The 16190-nt window shown below is 53.9% G+C and overlaps 1 protein-coding gene across 2 annotated transcripts in view; it reads right to left on the bottom strand.

The window, feature by feature from the left end:
* IDS (iduronate 2-sulfatase) overlaps positions 1-16190 on the bottom strand; it is a 364864-nt gene that overhangs the window by 71167 nt on the left and 277507 nt on the right. Inside the window, exon 8 of one of the 2 annotated variants that reach the window (XM_069612759.1) lies at positions 14010-14186. The exons of the other annotated variant lie outside the window; for it this stretch is intronic. Coding sequence (XP_069468860.1) covers positions 14010-14186 — 177 coding nt within the window. The remainder of the gene's footprint in view (positions 1-14009; positions 14187-16190) is intronic. 2 annotated transcript variants of the gene reach the window in all.

The following is a 16190-nucleotide window of genomic DNA, read 5'->3' as shown; positions in this document are numbered from 1 at the left end:
GAGAGGGCCGCCAGATTGGCCGACACATGCAGGAAACCCCCGAACATGGCCGATCCCAATTGGGCCACGTCGGCACGGTGCTCTTCGTGATGACGTGCGTGCTCCTCCTGGACAGCACGCACGGCATCACGAATCACAGCCGTGCGCATCGCGACCCCAATCAGGACCTTCTCCACACGGCCAGGGGTCCCCTCGTCCGCAGGTGGAGGGGAGTCAGATGACATGGACATCCCCTCTACCTGCGGACGGGCCTGGGACGGGGCATCCCTGCTGGTGCAAGGTGGTGCACCCACAGGTTCAGGGACAGCGACATGCACAGGCCCCTCCACGGTGACCTGTGCTGTCTCCTGCCCCTGCACTGCACCACTTGCACCAGCAGGGATGCCCCCACCAGGCCCCATGTGCGCCTCAGTGGCGGCCTCCTCTTCCTCTGTGGAAACCACCAACCTGGATGGCTCCTCGCCGTCTACCGCCGTAGCAGGCCCCTGTGGGGGCTCACCCACCCCTTCCGCTGCAGCCGTGGGGGCATCCCCGCCGCCTTGCTCCACAGCGCCGTCTCCACCCTCTCCTTCACTAGCCGCTGCGTAGAGGGAGACATAGAACACAAGCATCAGGGTACTGTACAATGGTCCCCTAGACAGGAAGCAATAGCAGATGAGTGCCACTGTCAAAGTACACTTCCATCATGCCACACCACAACACATGTGTCAGTCCAGGCAAAACACACACAGTGACAGTCATGGTGCGTGCCATGGACATTTCAATGCATTTCCAATGGACTCTCGATTCATACAATGTAATGGGACTCACATGCATCATGGGTCATGCCTATCACATGCACACACTTCACCTCAGTCACATCCATCTGGCCCCGTACACCCCAATCACAGTGCATACAAGGATGACTAGGCTGCATCAGTGAATCTGTACATTGTCACAGACATGTGTCATGCATCCATGGCACTCACAAGTCACAGACACGCAGGTCAGGCACACAGACATGGATACCACATATGTATCTGGCATCAGCACCCATCCCTCGCCCCCACCCATGTCCAGGAACAGAGACTGCCATGCTCTCATGTGTGCAATCTGCACAGGGCTCCCCATGTCGCATTCAAACACATGCAACAACCGTGCGGTTCACACATTACAGGTCGCACATGCATTCCCATGATGTCCCTGCACACATACATGCGTACATGGCCTATGTCACACATGCAGGCAAGTATCAGACAACCAGCACACTGCAACATGCCCTGTCTCACACAGCAATGCTTGGCCACTTACCGCTCAACTCCAGACGGGTCTCCCTCTCAAGGACCTGGGCGTGGAGCACTGGGTGTGCGCGTTCCAGGACCCTCAACTGGATGGAACACATGCAGCCCTGGCCCCCCTCCACGAGGCGCCGGGCCTTCATGAGGGTCCTGGACCTCAAGTCCTCCCAGCGCTTCTTGACCTTCTGGATGGTGCGGGTTGCCACCCCCTCCGCATTGATGGCAACCACACAGTCGGCCCAGATCCTATCCCGTCCTTCCCTGTTGGCGCGGGACGATCCGAAGAGGGCATCATACTGCCCCAGGACTTGCTCCACCAGGACACCAACTTCGGTGGCAGTGAAGCTGGTGCCCCTCTGCCCCTCTGGCCGGGGGTTGCCATTGGGGTCAGATGTGGATGTGCCCGACATGGCAACCCCAGGGGCAGGAGTGGGTGGGCAACTGGGTCCTGGGGCTGGGCTGTGGAGCGATGTTAATCGAGTCGGGAGTCTTCTGTACCAGCAGGGGTGGACACAGCAACTGGACCCCTGCAGATGGCTGATGTGCAGGCACCAAATGGCAGGGCACGGTGGCAGCAGGCAGGCAGCAGCAGATGGCACGTGGGAGGCTGCTCGGGGCACTGGGGGGCAGTGATTCGGCCTTCTGGGCAGGAGCGTGGTCTTCCGTGTGTTTTCGCGTGGCCAGCTTGATACGGAGTGATTTGGCACGTGAAAAATCTGCACGTCAGCGTGTAATTCGAGGAAAGGCCCTTAGCGCGTAAGCGCGTCTGCACGCATACGCATTTTCATTGGACAGAAGGCCCCTCAAGCGCAAGCGCCCCTGTGACATGACGCGTACAGACGTGCATGCGCATTTCAGCACGTGTGAAAAACTGCACGTCTGCGTGTAATACGAGGAAAGGGCCTATGCGCGTAAGTGACGTGACGCGCGCAGGTGTTTCCCTCATTGCACGTGATGACAGAACACACGTGGATTTCCACCAATCGCGTGTGAAAGTTCCCGGCACCCCGGAACACACGTACCCAGGCTAATCGCGTGTGGAACTTCCCGGGTACCCCGAAACACACGTACCCAAGCCACTTGCGTGTACGCACACTCCCCTCCGATCACACGCGATGACACTCGGACCGTATCCGAACACGGGAAACACGCGCACGGCAAAAGACGTGCACAGGCGTCAACGCGTCTGCCACACGAAGGCAGGCGGAAGCGTCCCCGCGCACAGCATAAAAGTGCGCGCAAACAACAAACGCGTATATACAGCTATGATGAATGCCCCATTTGTCGCTGCACTGATCGTGGGACACCGCAGGAGGAGGAGAATAGCCAGTGCACGCATTTTCGCAACACGGACAAGCCTTTTTGGGATGCCTGACGACCAGGTCTATGGCAGGTATAGGTTTGCACCCCATATCATCCTAGACCTGGTCAGGGAGTGGGAAGATGACCTCACATCCCCCACCCTTTGCTCCCAAGCATTGAGCCCCTTGGAGAAGGTGCTCAATGTCCTGCATTTTTTGGCCACTGGGTCATTTCAGCAGACCACTGCCATAGTGGGGGGGTCTCACAGGCCACGCAGTCACGCTGCCTACACCAGGTACTGGCAATCATGACAGCGCGCCCCTCAGTCCGCAGGCACATATACATGCCCAGAACACCCGCAGAAAGGCAGGCCGTTGTCCTGGATTTTTTCAGGGTGGCACACTTCCCCAAAGTGCTCGGTGCCATAGATTGCACCCATGTGGCCCTACGTCCACCTAGGGCCATTGAGCACATCTACCGAAACCGCAAGCACTGGCATTCCATCAATGTACAGGTGGTATGTGATGCAAAGGGAATCATCACCTCTGTCTATGCAAACTACCCTGGCTCCACCCATGACAGTTTCATATACAGAATGTCCGCCCTGAGCCGGGCCCTGGAAGCTGGGCAGCATGGCGACACATGGCTCCTAGGTCAGTACAAATGCCCTTGCACATGCATGCAAGTCACACAGACAAATATCCCAACCCTAATAATCTCAATTATTATCACCTCCCCAGGGGACAGTGCCTACCCTCTGAGCAACCACATGATGACGCCAATCCGGAACCCCACCACACCACCCCAGGTAAGATACAACGCCGCCCATATTGCAACCAGGGGCATAGTGGAGCGCACATTCGGAGTGCTCAAGTCACGTTTCCGCTCCCTTGACCGCTCTGGTGGGCAACTACTCTATGCACCACCAGTAGTGTGCAGGATCATTGTGGGAGCATGTGTCCTGCACAATGTTGCAACACGGCAGGGCGTCCCGGTGGACATGGTGGTGCCCCCACATCCCCAACCACAGGCGCTGCCCATGGGAGGGGACAGGGCACGTGGCGAGGAAGCCCGGACCCAGCTTGTGGCCACATTTTTCACCTAAACTCCCACCCCTGCGGAGTGCACACAGGCCTGGCACATATCAGGTGACAATCGATGATGACAAAGAGACAGTCAACTGTCACAACCTTACCACCCTGAGATAGTTGCCATGGAAGTGCCACATCGTCTGCATCCCTAGCTACTTAAACACAAGCTATCCTGTTTGACCAAAAGGCACACATATGACATGATATGGGCCATACACAAGTATTCCAAGGCGCAATGAGGCAGGGAGGGGGGAACAAGGGAACACAGAGAACGGTACTACTAGGCCAGGTGTCATTGGGATCGTGCAAGTGCAGGGGTAGGGGGAATGGGAAAAGTGCAAGGGGAAGGGGAAGGGTGGGGGGGGGGGGGGGGGGGGAGTCCAGTACAGGGGAAGTAGCCCGAAAAAATAATACATAGGTCACCTGGTGGCAACTACAAAGGTGAGTGCAGACAAGAGCTGGGAAGGGAGGGCTGTAGGGATAGAGAGACAGTACTGCAGTGCAGGGGTTGCCAGGGAGGCAGTGCAAGTGGAGAGTGGCAGGGCAGGGCCAGGGACCAAGGTCGGTGAGAGTGGCCCAGTTGCAGCTCCTGTGCAGTTCCAGTGGAGAATTCTGCAAGGGAGAGGCAGATAGTAAGCAGAAGCAAAGAGGAAGGACTTGAGGTGCTTCCAGAACTGGAGATGATTCCCCTCAAGTTCAAGTCAGGCCGGAAGTCTGTTCCAGGGGGAGGGCCCTGCTGCGGAGAGAAATCTACCCCCAGCTAGTTGCTCTGAGAAGCGGATGACACGGACATGCAAGGTGTGCATCACACATGGCCATCACTGTCATGTCACACAAACCCTCCCAAACATCAACATGTCATGGCACGCAATACCCATACACCAATGCAGTAACGATAAGGTACACATTGCCATGTCCTAAATGCACAGTGGCATCGGACGCTGCTGCCTGACCCGGAATCAGATGAAATGACAGACCAACAACCTCCCACCCAAAATAAGTCATTTCCAAATGCATTACAACAGTCGTGGACGTAACATCACAATGAATGCCTGTCTACATGCACATCATGCACTGCAAAATCAACACTGCAGCTCATGTGTGCAGTGTCCTACTCCTGCATCACACTGCTCAGCGCACAGCACAGTGAACAGCCATTGTGTATGATGCACACCCTGAGCATCACATCTAAGTGACAAACCATGTCAAATATCAAATCAGGCATGTACTGGATCCATGATCGGTCACAGAACATGTGCTGCCGGGACACAGTGGGTACCAGAAGGCAAACAGTGTACACATGGATATGCAAGGGTGGGAGTACATGTAGTGCATCAGAGTGCAAGTGTGTGGTTCTGCAAGGACATGCACTCCACATATGCACTCAAGTGACCATCAGTGTTCCCTACACATCACATGTGAACATCCACCATGTGTACACCCCAGCATGTCAAACCACAGCTATCCCCTCGCACCTGAAAGGAAAACACAACACATGAACAGGCATTGATCAGCAGAACACAACATGTACATGGGATACCACCATTACTATGTCAGAGTTCCCATCACACTGCAGGGCAAGGCAACAATCAACAACAACCCCCCCCCCCTCCCTCACAAATGACCATGACCCACTGAACAACTGCACCTGGGTCATGGAGCCCCCAAACCTCAATTCCACCTGGCCACAGGATCACCTTAACCCTTCGTCACCATCTCCCACCTTGTGTGTAAAAAGATGCCTGAACCCTCAGAATACACACTCATTTCCGAAACACAGAATCCAAGGCATGAAAACGAACCCAAACACCCTCCAGTAGATGACTTGACGTAGCAGTACCTCACAAGGGCCAAGTACTACCACAATGATGCAACAACCAAGGTAGCACAGCAAAACAATGTCACGACAGGATGTGAGACATGTGTGGTACATGACATAGGATGATGCACCATGAATGGATGTGTACTGTCAGAGGTCCCCTGTACAGGCGCGGGAGTGCCATGAAACAACCACCCCCACCATGTCCCGGGTGCCTGCAAGGTCAAACTCACACAGGCCCCTGAGACCCTGGTGGGGAAGGAGGTTCAGGGATATGCAGTCGGGACAGGTGTTGACACACTGGATGACTGGAATGAGCGGCAGGAGAGGGGAGGTGGAATGACATATGAAACTAGGGAATGCACGAAAATGTACAACCTGCATGAACACATACACAATCCAAACAGACTTGGACATCATTGTCATGGCCTTCTGTAGTCCAGGGTCAGGAGTGGTACGAACCAACCACCCCCTCTAGGGTTTTGGCGCCTGCAAGTTCGGGGCTTACACAGGCATCCGCAACCCCAGTGGGGAAAGAGGGTCAGGGAACGTTGCTTGGATAGGCACGGGAAGCAGGAACACCGGGTAGAGGGTACAGGTTTCAAAATTGCATAGGATCACGGGTGATTAGGGAGAAAATAACATACCAAATTGAAGCACACATACATCCATGCATCAGTACACTCCCCAGCAAGCCTATGCAGAGCATTTTGTAAGAAAAACAACAAGACACTTAGCTCTGGTTTTGAGTGCTGGCCTCCTGCCTGCGCACTCTCAGGTCCGGTTACAGGAGCACTGCAATGCTGCAAAGAGAGACACAGTCAACAACCTGTACGTGCCAATTGCACAAAATCACAACACCAAACATGCCCCATAGCAACAGACTACTCTACAATCTGTGGTTGATGCTTCGTACCCATATATAACATCACCCCTGTGACGGGTCATACACAGTCAATGCAGTAAGGCAGCCGCTGCTGGGTGCGTGGCAAATGGAACACCAATGTGTCACAATTCACACAACATGCAATGTTCCCTGGGTAAGCAGACAGACCCATATTCCAAGCCATGACTACAGAGCAAGTTGTGTACCGCCATGACCGAAACAAAGTTGGCAGTGCATTTATCATGACCGTGGACCGTGCCGCCTGCTGCTGGAGAAGCACCTGCCTAGCAGGTGGGAGCACAGATCGGGCCACACGCTCCATGCTCTCAGCGATGTTCTCCATTGCTGCCCCCTGCCGTTCGGAAATTGGCAGTCATGTCTTGCTCCCACTCAGTATACAGCGGTTGCGCGCGGTGACCGTGTTGCCGGGCTTGACCCCTGCGGGACCCAAGGACCGGGGGTCCTCGCTGTGTTGGCACCGCCTGCGGCTGCACGACTACATGCCCCCGTCGACGTGATGTCCCAGGCACATCAGTGACTGGTGTGGAGGGTGACCCTGCGTCCCGATCCACCACGGGCGGAGGAACCAAGACTGTCTGATCCCTCAGTGCAGGTGTCGCAGACAGAGGAGTGTCCACATCAGAATCACTCACCCCTGACACATGGACTTGATGGTCATCCAACTCAACATGGACGTCAGAGTCGTCATCAAGGCTGGACTCATAGGCAGCCAGAGACAAGATGGACTGCAGCACTTGGGGGTTTTCGTGGCCTACCACCCCACGACCCCCACTAGTGCCGGGTTGATGTGGCGTTACCAACCCTGTGTCTGGCATGACAACACCATCCTCTGCCTCCATTGCGTCATCACCTGAACAATAGAGAGGAAAAGGTCAATACACATGTCAGAAGCACACGACACACACACACACACACACACCGACAGCAAAGGCATCAGGAAGACATGTGACACACAACATATGACCTGGCATGCATGCTGGGTCTACTTTGAATAGCTTCAGTGATCAGACCTGTTGAAAGGTGGCAGTTTCCATGGAAGTGGGTCTATGCAGTGCAGTAAATGTGTACGCCACTCACTACCTACATGTACAAGCACTACATGGTGTGTGCCAGGAAATGTGAAGGAGTGCAATGTCAAAATCAGACATCACGTGCATTGTGCATTCAATGTGTACCATGTCCAGAAGCCAAGCACCCCTCCACCCCAGTATCAAAGCAGGGATGCCTATCATGGTATCAAAAGGCTGACCATACACCTGTGTATTGACAGGCAGTGTTGACTGGCATCAACAGCTTCATGTGATTCAAATGACAACACTGCAAATGATGCTGGGACAGTGGGCAGGACACATGATGGAAACTCCGGAGGCCGCCCACGTGTGAAGAAGACACAACAAGAGTTGGACAGACTCATTGGCCATTGAACAGGCTGAGGCCTGTGAGCCACACAGATTGTCAGAGCCTAAACATGTGTGCAACGCAGGACTGAGGCACAGTTGACATGGGAAGGCTGATGAGATGGCAGGCAATGTATGTAACCAAGGACTGATATTACAGTGATCATCCAGTCAAGGACACATAGGGGCATGCGTGCAATGCACATGGAGCATGAATGGGCCCTCATGTCCCTGCGGGACATCTGACCCATGCACAGTACAAGTGAGATACCCTGCATCGAGTACTAAGGCTGTACGACATGGCATATGTCTGGCAGATTCTATGCTGGAAGTTAGCATCTACACAGGACACATGGACAAGAAACTACACATTGGCAAGATTGGAGCAGACCAGTGCAAAGGTGGAACTGGGGTGCAGAGTGGCGGAGGAGGGGCAAGGGAGCATGCCTACATGGAGTCCCGCATGCAGGCAGAGGAGACATGCATGACGGTAGCATTGCATTACTTGCACATCAGAACCATGTACACGTCACATGTAGCAGCAATCATGCACTACACATCCCACAAGTGAAACACACACGTCCTCAACAAACACGCATCAACACTCACTGGACTGGGCATCAAAGTCCAGCTTCTCTCCCACTCCTTCGACCAATTCAGGTGGTATGAACTCCACAACGAGAGCCTCATGCGGAGTGAGTTCTTACTCCTCTGGTGCAGGCCCACCGCCAGTCACCAGAGTCAAGTTGTAATTTGAGGCACGCTTGGCCTTAGTGCTGCGCTTGTTGTCATTCCAACGATTTTTGCACTCCTGCGCCGTGCGCACCTCATGGCTGAATGAACTGACATGTTCCGCAACATGCTTCCAGTGGGTGTCACGTTGGGCAGCCGTGGTCTGACTATTGGCACCCACTAGCATGTCACGGCTGTGGCCCCACACGTAGTCCACGAGGAAGTCCAGTTCCTGCTTACAGAAAGGCTTCTTCCTCGACGTGCAGGAGGTTGTGGCTGTGTGTGGGGTCCCAGCCTGTGCTGCAGGTGCAACCTTCCTCCTCTTGGACTGTGGCGCAGACCCTGGCTGGCTAATGCCGCCCTGACCAGCATGGCCAGTGGGTTCGGTGGATTGAGCGAAGGGAGTGGCAGGTGGAGGGATGACCAGAGGCCTGACTTGTGTCAGTGGCAGCTGGGTTCCCACTAATGGACCCTGCGCAGCAGCATCAGCTGTGGCAGGGTGGTTGGCCGCAACGGTCCTGGTTGGCAGACTCACAACCGGGGTGCTGTTGGGTGCATCTGCCCCTGCACTTGCCAACACCCGGCTGTTCGGGGCAGAAGATGACATGACTGCCCCAGGGACACGTGTCTTGGTCTGAGCAGCCTGGCGTGCCCCTATGGTTTCCCCCCCTGGCCTGTTGGAGATCTACCAAGGGCTCTTCAAGTGCCAACGCAGCCTGCGCTGGCAGACCCTGAGCCTGGGTGGCGGTGTCCACAGCTGCACCTGCAGCTACCACCACCCTTGGGCCCGTGGCAGTCGATGGAACGGACTGCCGGGTCATATGGGTGCCAGTGCCATATGCAGAAGCTGCATCCCCCGGAACCACAGGGGGTGGCGGCATGGCTGCACCGACACATGGCACAACATTGTGCTCAAGTGGCGCACCCCTGCCTCTTCCCCCTCTGTGGCTGCCGTGGACACCCTGGAGTCCCCCTACGCCCTGATCACCACGGCCACGTCCCCGACCACGCCCGCCACGAGGAGTACGCCCAGCTGAGGCGCCCCTCACCTTTGGTGGCCTCCCAACCATGGCACAGATGTAGTAGTGCTGGCACAGATGGAGTGGTGCCAATGGGAGGTGTACACTACAATTGACCTGGGCAATTGGGGTGAAGGGGGTGGGAAGCAAGATGTTAACAGCCCCCCTGCACCTGCAAGGCTGTATGTGACCCCGGTGATGTGTTGTGACGGGTCACGCAACGCTCAGGCACCCCAAAACTGCAGTAAAACCGTGCACGCAACCCTGCAGCCTACGTGCGTGGATTGAACCTCCCGCAGTACGCGGTGGCACCCAGTAACACGAATAACGCGTACGCGTGGGACACGCAGGCTACTATGACATCAAAAATGGGTGCGATACACAGGGGCACCCGCAGTGGGAAAAAAGAGCGTGTGTGACTCACCGTCTGACTAGCGTGATGCAGAAAAACACGCGTAGCCAATACCCCCGCCAAAAGAAGAGATACGTCCTTGAGAGCTGTGAAGTTGTGATGGCGCGCGAAACAACAGGAAGCAGCAACACACGTCAGTCTCCACGAAAGGCACGTACAGCGAACTGCTGGGCCCGCTTACCTTTAACCCGTGGGAAACGCACGCGCGCGTCACGTCACTTACGCGCATAGGCCCTTTCCTCGTATTACACGCGGACGTGCAGTTTCCACGCGCGCTTACGCGCATGGCCCTTTCCTTGTATTACACGCGGACGTGCAGATTTTTCACGTGCCAAATCACTCCGTATCAAGCTGGCCACGCGTATGCACACGGAAGACCACGCTCCTGCCCAGAAGGCCGAACTACTGCCCCCCAGGGCCCCGAGCACGCTCCCACCTGCCATCTGCTGCTGCCTGACTGCCTGCTGCCCACGTGCACTGCCATTTGCTGCCTGCACATCAGCCAGGGGTGCTGTTGCTGTGACCACCCCTGCTGGAACCGAAGACTCCCGACTGGGATTCCATCGCTCCACAGCCCCAGGACCCAGATGCCCATCCACTCCTGCCTCTGGGGTTGTCATGTCGGGGCAAACACCATCTGTGACCACTGACAACCCCCGGCCAGAGAGGCAGAGGGGCACCAGCTTCAGTGCCACCGAAGTTGGTGTCCTGGTGGAGCAAGTCCTGGGCCAGTATGATGCCCTCTTCGGAAGTTCCCACGCCGACAAGGAAGGACAGACTCGGATCAGGACTGACATCGTGACTGCCATCAACGCGGAGGGGGTGGCAGTCCGCGACTTCCAACATGTCAGGAAGCGCTGGGAGGACTTCAGGTCCAGGACTCTGAACAAGGGCCGGCGCCTCTTGAAGGCAGCGGATGCCAAGGGGCGCCGGGGCCACTTGTCGGGAGAACAGATGAGGGTCCTGGAACGCATATCCCCAGCGCTCCACTTCCAGGTCCTAGAGAAGCAGACCCATCTGGAGTCGAGCGGTGTGTGTACATGCATCCTGATTGTGAGCAGTGCGTGTGGTGATTATTCGGTAGTGTGCAAGTTGCACATCTGTTTGTATGGGGTCGAGTATGGGTGGGGGTGTACAGGGCCGTGGGGCTGACACATGCGAGGGCTGTGATGTGTGAGACATGGATGGTGCTTGTGTGTGTAGGCTTGCATGCCAAATGCAGTTGTGTGGGCACACATGTTTGGATGAATGTGTATGTGAGTAGACATGTCCGTGATGTCACGCATGTATGTTTTCGGCTGCATGTATCAGCACTGTGTACATGTGCATGTGTGTGTATTTGACAAGGGTGCAACAGTGATGCCACATGGATGCATGTGACAGCGGTATGTGGAAGCCTGATTGGCAGATGTGACATGGATGGCCGTCTGAACAGTGCGACACTTGGCAGGGGTGTACACATGCATGCAAGTGTGGTGGTGTGTGTACATGTGTGGTGCACTTTCTGTGTTGCATGTGATGTCTGGCTACCCTTTGGCTGCTCATGCTGTTGTATGTGTATGGATGGTGGTGGCAGTTGCGATATGGCTGTGGTATGGCTCATGTGTGCGAGTTGTAATGACATTTGTGTTGGGGATTGTGAGGACCTGGTGGAGGCTGCCCATGGTGGCTGGGGGGTGGGGGTGATAGGGGACATGAGTGGGGGCCTGGTGGGGGCTGGCCATGGTGGCTGGGGGTGGTGGGAGACATGGGTGTGGGCCTGGTGGATGCTGCCCCTGGTGGCTGGGAGGTGGGGGTGGTGGGAGACATGAGTTGGACATGGGTGGGGGCCTGCTGGCAGGTGCCCCACAGTGCTGGGGGGTGGGGGTGGTGGGAGACATGAGTTGGACATGGGTGGGGCCTGCTGGCAGGTGCCCCACAGTGCTGGGGGGTGGGGGTGGTGGGAGACATGAGTTGGACATGGGTGGGGCCTGCTGGCAGGTGCCCCACAGTGCTGGGGGGTGGGGGTGGTGGGGAACATGAGTTGGACATGGGTGGGGGCCTGCTGGCAGGTGCCCCTGGTGACTGGGGGGTGGGGGTGGGGGTGGTGTGAGACATGGGTGGGGGCCTGGTGGAGGCTGCCCCTGGTGGCTGGGGGTGCAGGGGGACATGCGTTGGGGGGGGGAGTAGTGCAAGTTGACATGTGGGTTGGCTGGTGGGCATGGGCATGGTGGGTGGGGTGCCTGCATGACATGTGCTGGGTAGGCCCCTGTGGTGTGAGCCACCTGCAGGGGCCGCCGTGGAGGGTGTAGAGGGACCCACACGTGCAATTCAAGTGTGCTGCTCCCCGCGCACCCCTGTAATACACGTACCCTGTTGATATTGCGCACACCTGTAATTCACGTACCCTGATGGAATTGCGTGTGTAACTTCCCGCGCACCCCCGAAATACACGTACCCCGTTCAATCGTGTGTCACTTCCCGCGCGCCCCCGAAATACGCGTAGCCCGCTCCCCCAGGCCCGATCGCGTGAGAAAGTTCACGCGAACCCCTGAAATACACGTAGCCCGCTCCCCCAGGCCCGATCGCGTGAGAAAGTTCACGCGGACCCCTGAAATACACGTAGACCGCTCCCCCAGGCCCGATCGCGTGAAAAAGTTCACGCGAACCCCTGTAATACACGTAGCCCGCTCCCCCAGGCCCGATCGTGAGAAAGTTCACGCAAACCCCCGAAATACACGTGCCCCGCTCGCACAATTGCTGTATGTTGCCACTTTTGTAATGCGCAGGGACGCTACCGCCTGCCTTCGTGTGGCGGACGTGTATCGGCTTGTGCGTGGCTTTGCCCTATTCGGTTCCATGAATACGTGTGGTTCGGGTGCGTGTGGGCGTTCCCTCTGCTTCCCTGCAGTACATCCCCAGTTACGCCCTTGTTTTCGCAAGTTGTTCCCCATTCCGCGCGTTACGCCCCGTGTTCCGCCCACTTTCTAGTGTATGCGCAGAGGTTGTGCGCTTTCACTGTGCGCGTCGCGCACGTCTTTCGGGATGTTGGAGTGACGAGTGCGCCATGCACGGGTTTGGCGCACATCCCGAGGAAGACACGCGCAGGGACTTCCATGAATCGTGCGCGTGCGCCTCTTTTTTTCCGCTTGCGCCTGCTTGCGCGTGGATTTTCGGCGCACGTTTGTTCCATGAATCGGCCCCTTAATCCTCAAAACACTGCCTTGCAAGTCAGTGTGGAGGGTGCAAAACGAAATGTCCCATTCTTCACCATTCATTTTAAAACAAAATTACAAAGCATTGCATATCATCTGTATGTGTTGCCGAAAGGGAATTTACCCTTTGTTCTCATTTTCTCTGACCAGAATTTTCAAACATTGCTTCTCATTTTCATGAGTGCTGAAAAACAATTTCCCTTTGAAATCCTTTTCCCAACTGTGCCTTTAAATTAAAGCCTAAAAACGAATTTTCCCCTTTGGAGCCCTTGCCTCCAAAACCAGAATCCCAAAGCATTGCCTGTCCTTTGAATGGGTGTTGCAAAATTATTTTCCATTGTATTGTGAACGTTTTCTATTAATTAAATTTGTCGTAAATTGTGGCTGCAGGTTTTGAAATTGTACCCGTGTTGTTTTAATAACAAAGTTATTGTTGTGATAGAGTGTTGCCACAGTATTGGTGGCTGCTATTGACTGCTCGTTTTCTTTGTAGAACCTTAAATATATATTCTTACTGTACACCTGCCTGGTTCCTAGTCCATTGGATATAAAGGGTATTTGTTGGGGTGGGTGCGAGATGTGTTGGAGGCCTCAAAGTGAATAATAATTTGGAGGTTAAAGCGCCACATACAAGCCAAAAGAAATGGTTGTCTAAGCATCATGCCGAGCAAAACTGAGCCGCCCGATGACAATAGATGGCACTATAACAGCGCCTATAAGCCAAAACCAAAAATAAGGTAGCTGAAAAATGGTTGGGGAAAGAAACAGTAACATTCATTTTCAAAGAGAAAAATAAACAAAAACACTAAACTTTACAAACCGCTGTACTAGAAAACAAAAAATAAAGTTCTATTTTTACCTGGCGGAGGAATGGTGCCTGGAATATAGCTCAAGGGGTCGATGAATGGAAAGACTGGGCCCAATGGGGTCACTGGCACGGTGGTTCTTCCGGGAACATAAAACATTAAGGGGACATGTGTGGCTACGTCAAAGTTGCTATACTTGGCCCATTCGCCATGTTCTCCCAATGACCATCCTAAAAAAATAAAAAGAACATTTAGTACCCACGTGTATTCTTCCAATATCTCAAACCTCCTGAAGATGCTGCAAATATGAACCAAGTGCAACGTTTTTTTAGTTCAGCATTGCGTGGCCCACTAGGGTTGGATCCCCCTCACGCATCCGTTCTCTATCCCTGCATTTACTGCCATTTTCCAGCTGAAGAGCTACACAGTAAAGAGCCAGGTCACCCCGGTAGGCGCAGCGGTGGCAGGAATTCTGGTTCAGGCTGCTTATCCAGCTTATTGTGGTTCTATTTTACAGCATTCGGTTTCATAACACACCCGTTGCCAGCCCTCGCTCGCCGGCATCCTTTTAATCATCCACGATGGTTTAGCAAGCCTGCTTGGATGCCATCAGATTGCAAGGAATCATACCAAAATGTCGACCTGACAATTGCAATGACCGAAAATGCTGACTTTTCTGACCGCCCCTTAAACCACATATATATGTGGGGGGTATAGAATATAATATTAATATGGGGGGATGCGGACGGTCGTGTAAAGGGTTAAAAAAAGTCAGCATTTTTAGCTGTCGCAATAATCACATAGATTCGATTGCAAAGTTCCTTTCTGTATTACCATGCTTCCGCTCACATAACTCACGAACTTGCACCCCGCCCTCCACTTAAACCATCCTGCCGGCATTTACCAACACAGTTGACGGCTCCCATGCTCTTCACCCTCTAATGACTTACCATCCAATAACATTTTTTGAACTTTGTAAGCGTAATTCATTTTTTACCAACTGTCTTACCGATTTTACTCGTCTGCACACGTGAAGTAGACCCCTGCTCTAGGAGGCGAGGCTTGGCCATACCCTGTACTCGCACCATAACGCACGCACATGTTCCCTGCATCTATTAAACTGTCTGCAGCACTTCTGTATCCCTGGCCTAGATATTGAAGGCCCCCGTTCTCGAATTGCAATTCACCTACCTTGACTTTAGCAACTTGTTGCTGCAAATGGATTCCACTTGTAACCTACCTAATCTGACTTCATGCAGCATTTCTCGGTAAACAAACACATACTTGCCAACATTCTGTGGCCAAAAAGAGGTAGGATTTTTCAAGTTTCAAAGATAATACTTCTCATAACAAGTACATATCAGGAAAATACAAAAACATACATTGTTGGCACCACTGGAGCATTCTAAACTACACAACCCATCAAACAGCACAACATGGAAAGATGCTCAAATATTTAAAGTGTATAATTCTGAATGCTAAGTGAACACCGAATTCAATTACCCAACTTCACAGAAGGTAATCACACAGAGCTGGGAGGCAACGTTTGCCACAACTCTGTAGCCGCATCCTGGGCAATGAATATGTATTCCTGCAGTGCAGGTTGAACATGGAGACTGAAACCCTCCTCGGTCTGATAGGCAGATGCTGTGTGATGGTGGTACACTCTACCACTCGCCTTCAGCTGGGCCAGTCTGAAGCAGACTGCCTTAGAGTCACATAAATGACCTGCCCCTGTAAAAATCAGTAGGATCTGTCACCCAAATCTGTAGGTGCTAGCCTGCTAGGACTGCTTAAAAAGCAGTTGCCTACTGCCTAAATCAGTAGGGTTGGCAAGTATGCGGACATGACCTGCAAACTACTTAACGCATATTATCTTAGTCTTAGCCCAATGCCATACCTGTAACATACCCGCAACGTCCGTACTTTATCTCTTTCCTCCGTCATGCAGTTTTGCTTACATACCTGAAGTAGCACCCCCCCACCTTGAAGCGAGACTTTGCAGGGCTGTGTTTTCAAGATATGCCTTTATGCTGGTCACCTTTCGCATAGTCTTGCACCCTGCAGACTATGCTATTGCACTTACTGTAACTAGCGCCTAGATACCCCAGGGCTTTGTGCAGCACTATAAATGTAAAACTAAAAAGAAAAGATGTATTTGGGGTCTCATATCACAAGCATCATCCTTTCAGGGGTCAAGAAACCGGCAGTTGAGAATTATCAAAAGCAACCAT

This window comes from Ambystoma mexicanum, chromosome 5p (assembly GCF_040938575.1).
Source record: "Ambystoma mexicanum isolate Mex_15411 chromosome 5p, UKY_AmexF1_1, whole genome shotgun sequence".
In the NCBI taxonomy this organism is placed as follows: domain Eukaryota; kingdom Metazoa; phylum Chordata; class Amphibia; order Caudata; family Ambystomatidae; genus Ambystoma; species Ambystoma mexicanum.
The sequence above is the reverse complement of the archived record's forward strand: the minus strand, read 5'-3'. Positions and strand labels throughout refer to the sequence as shown.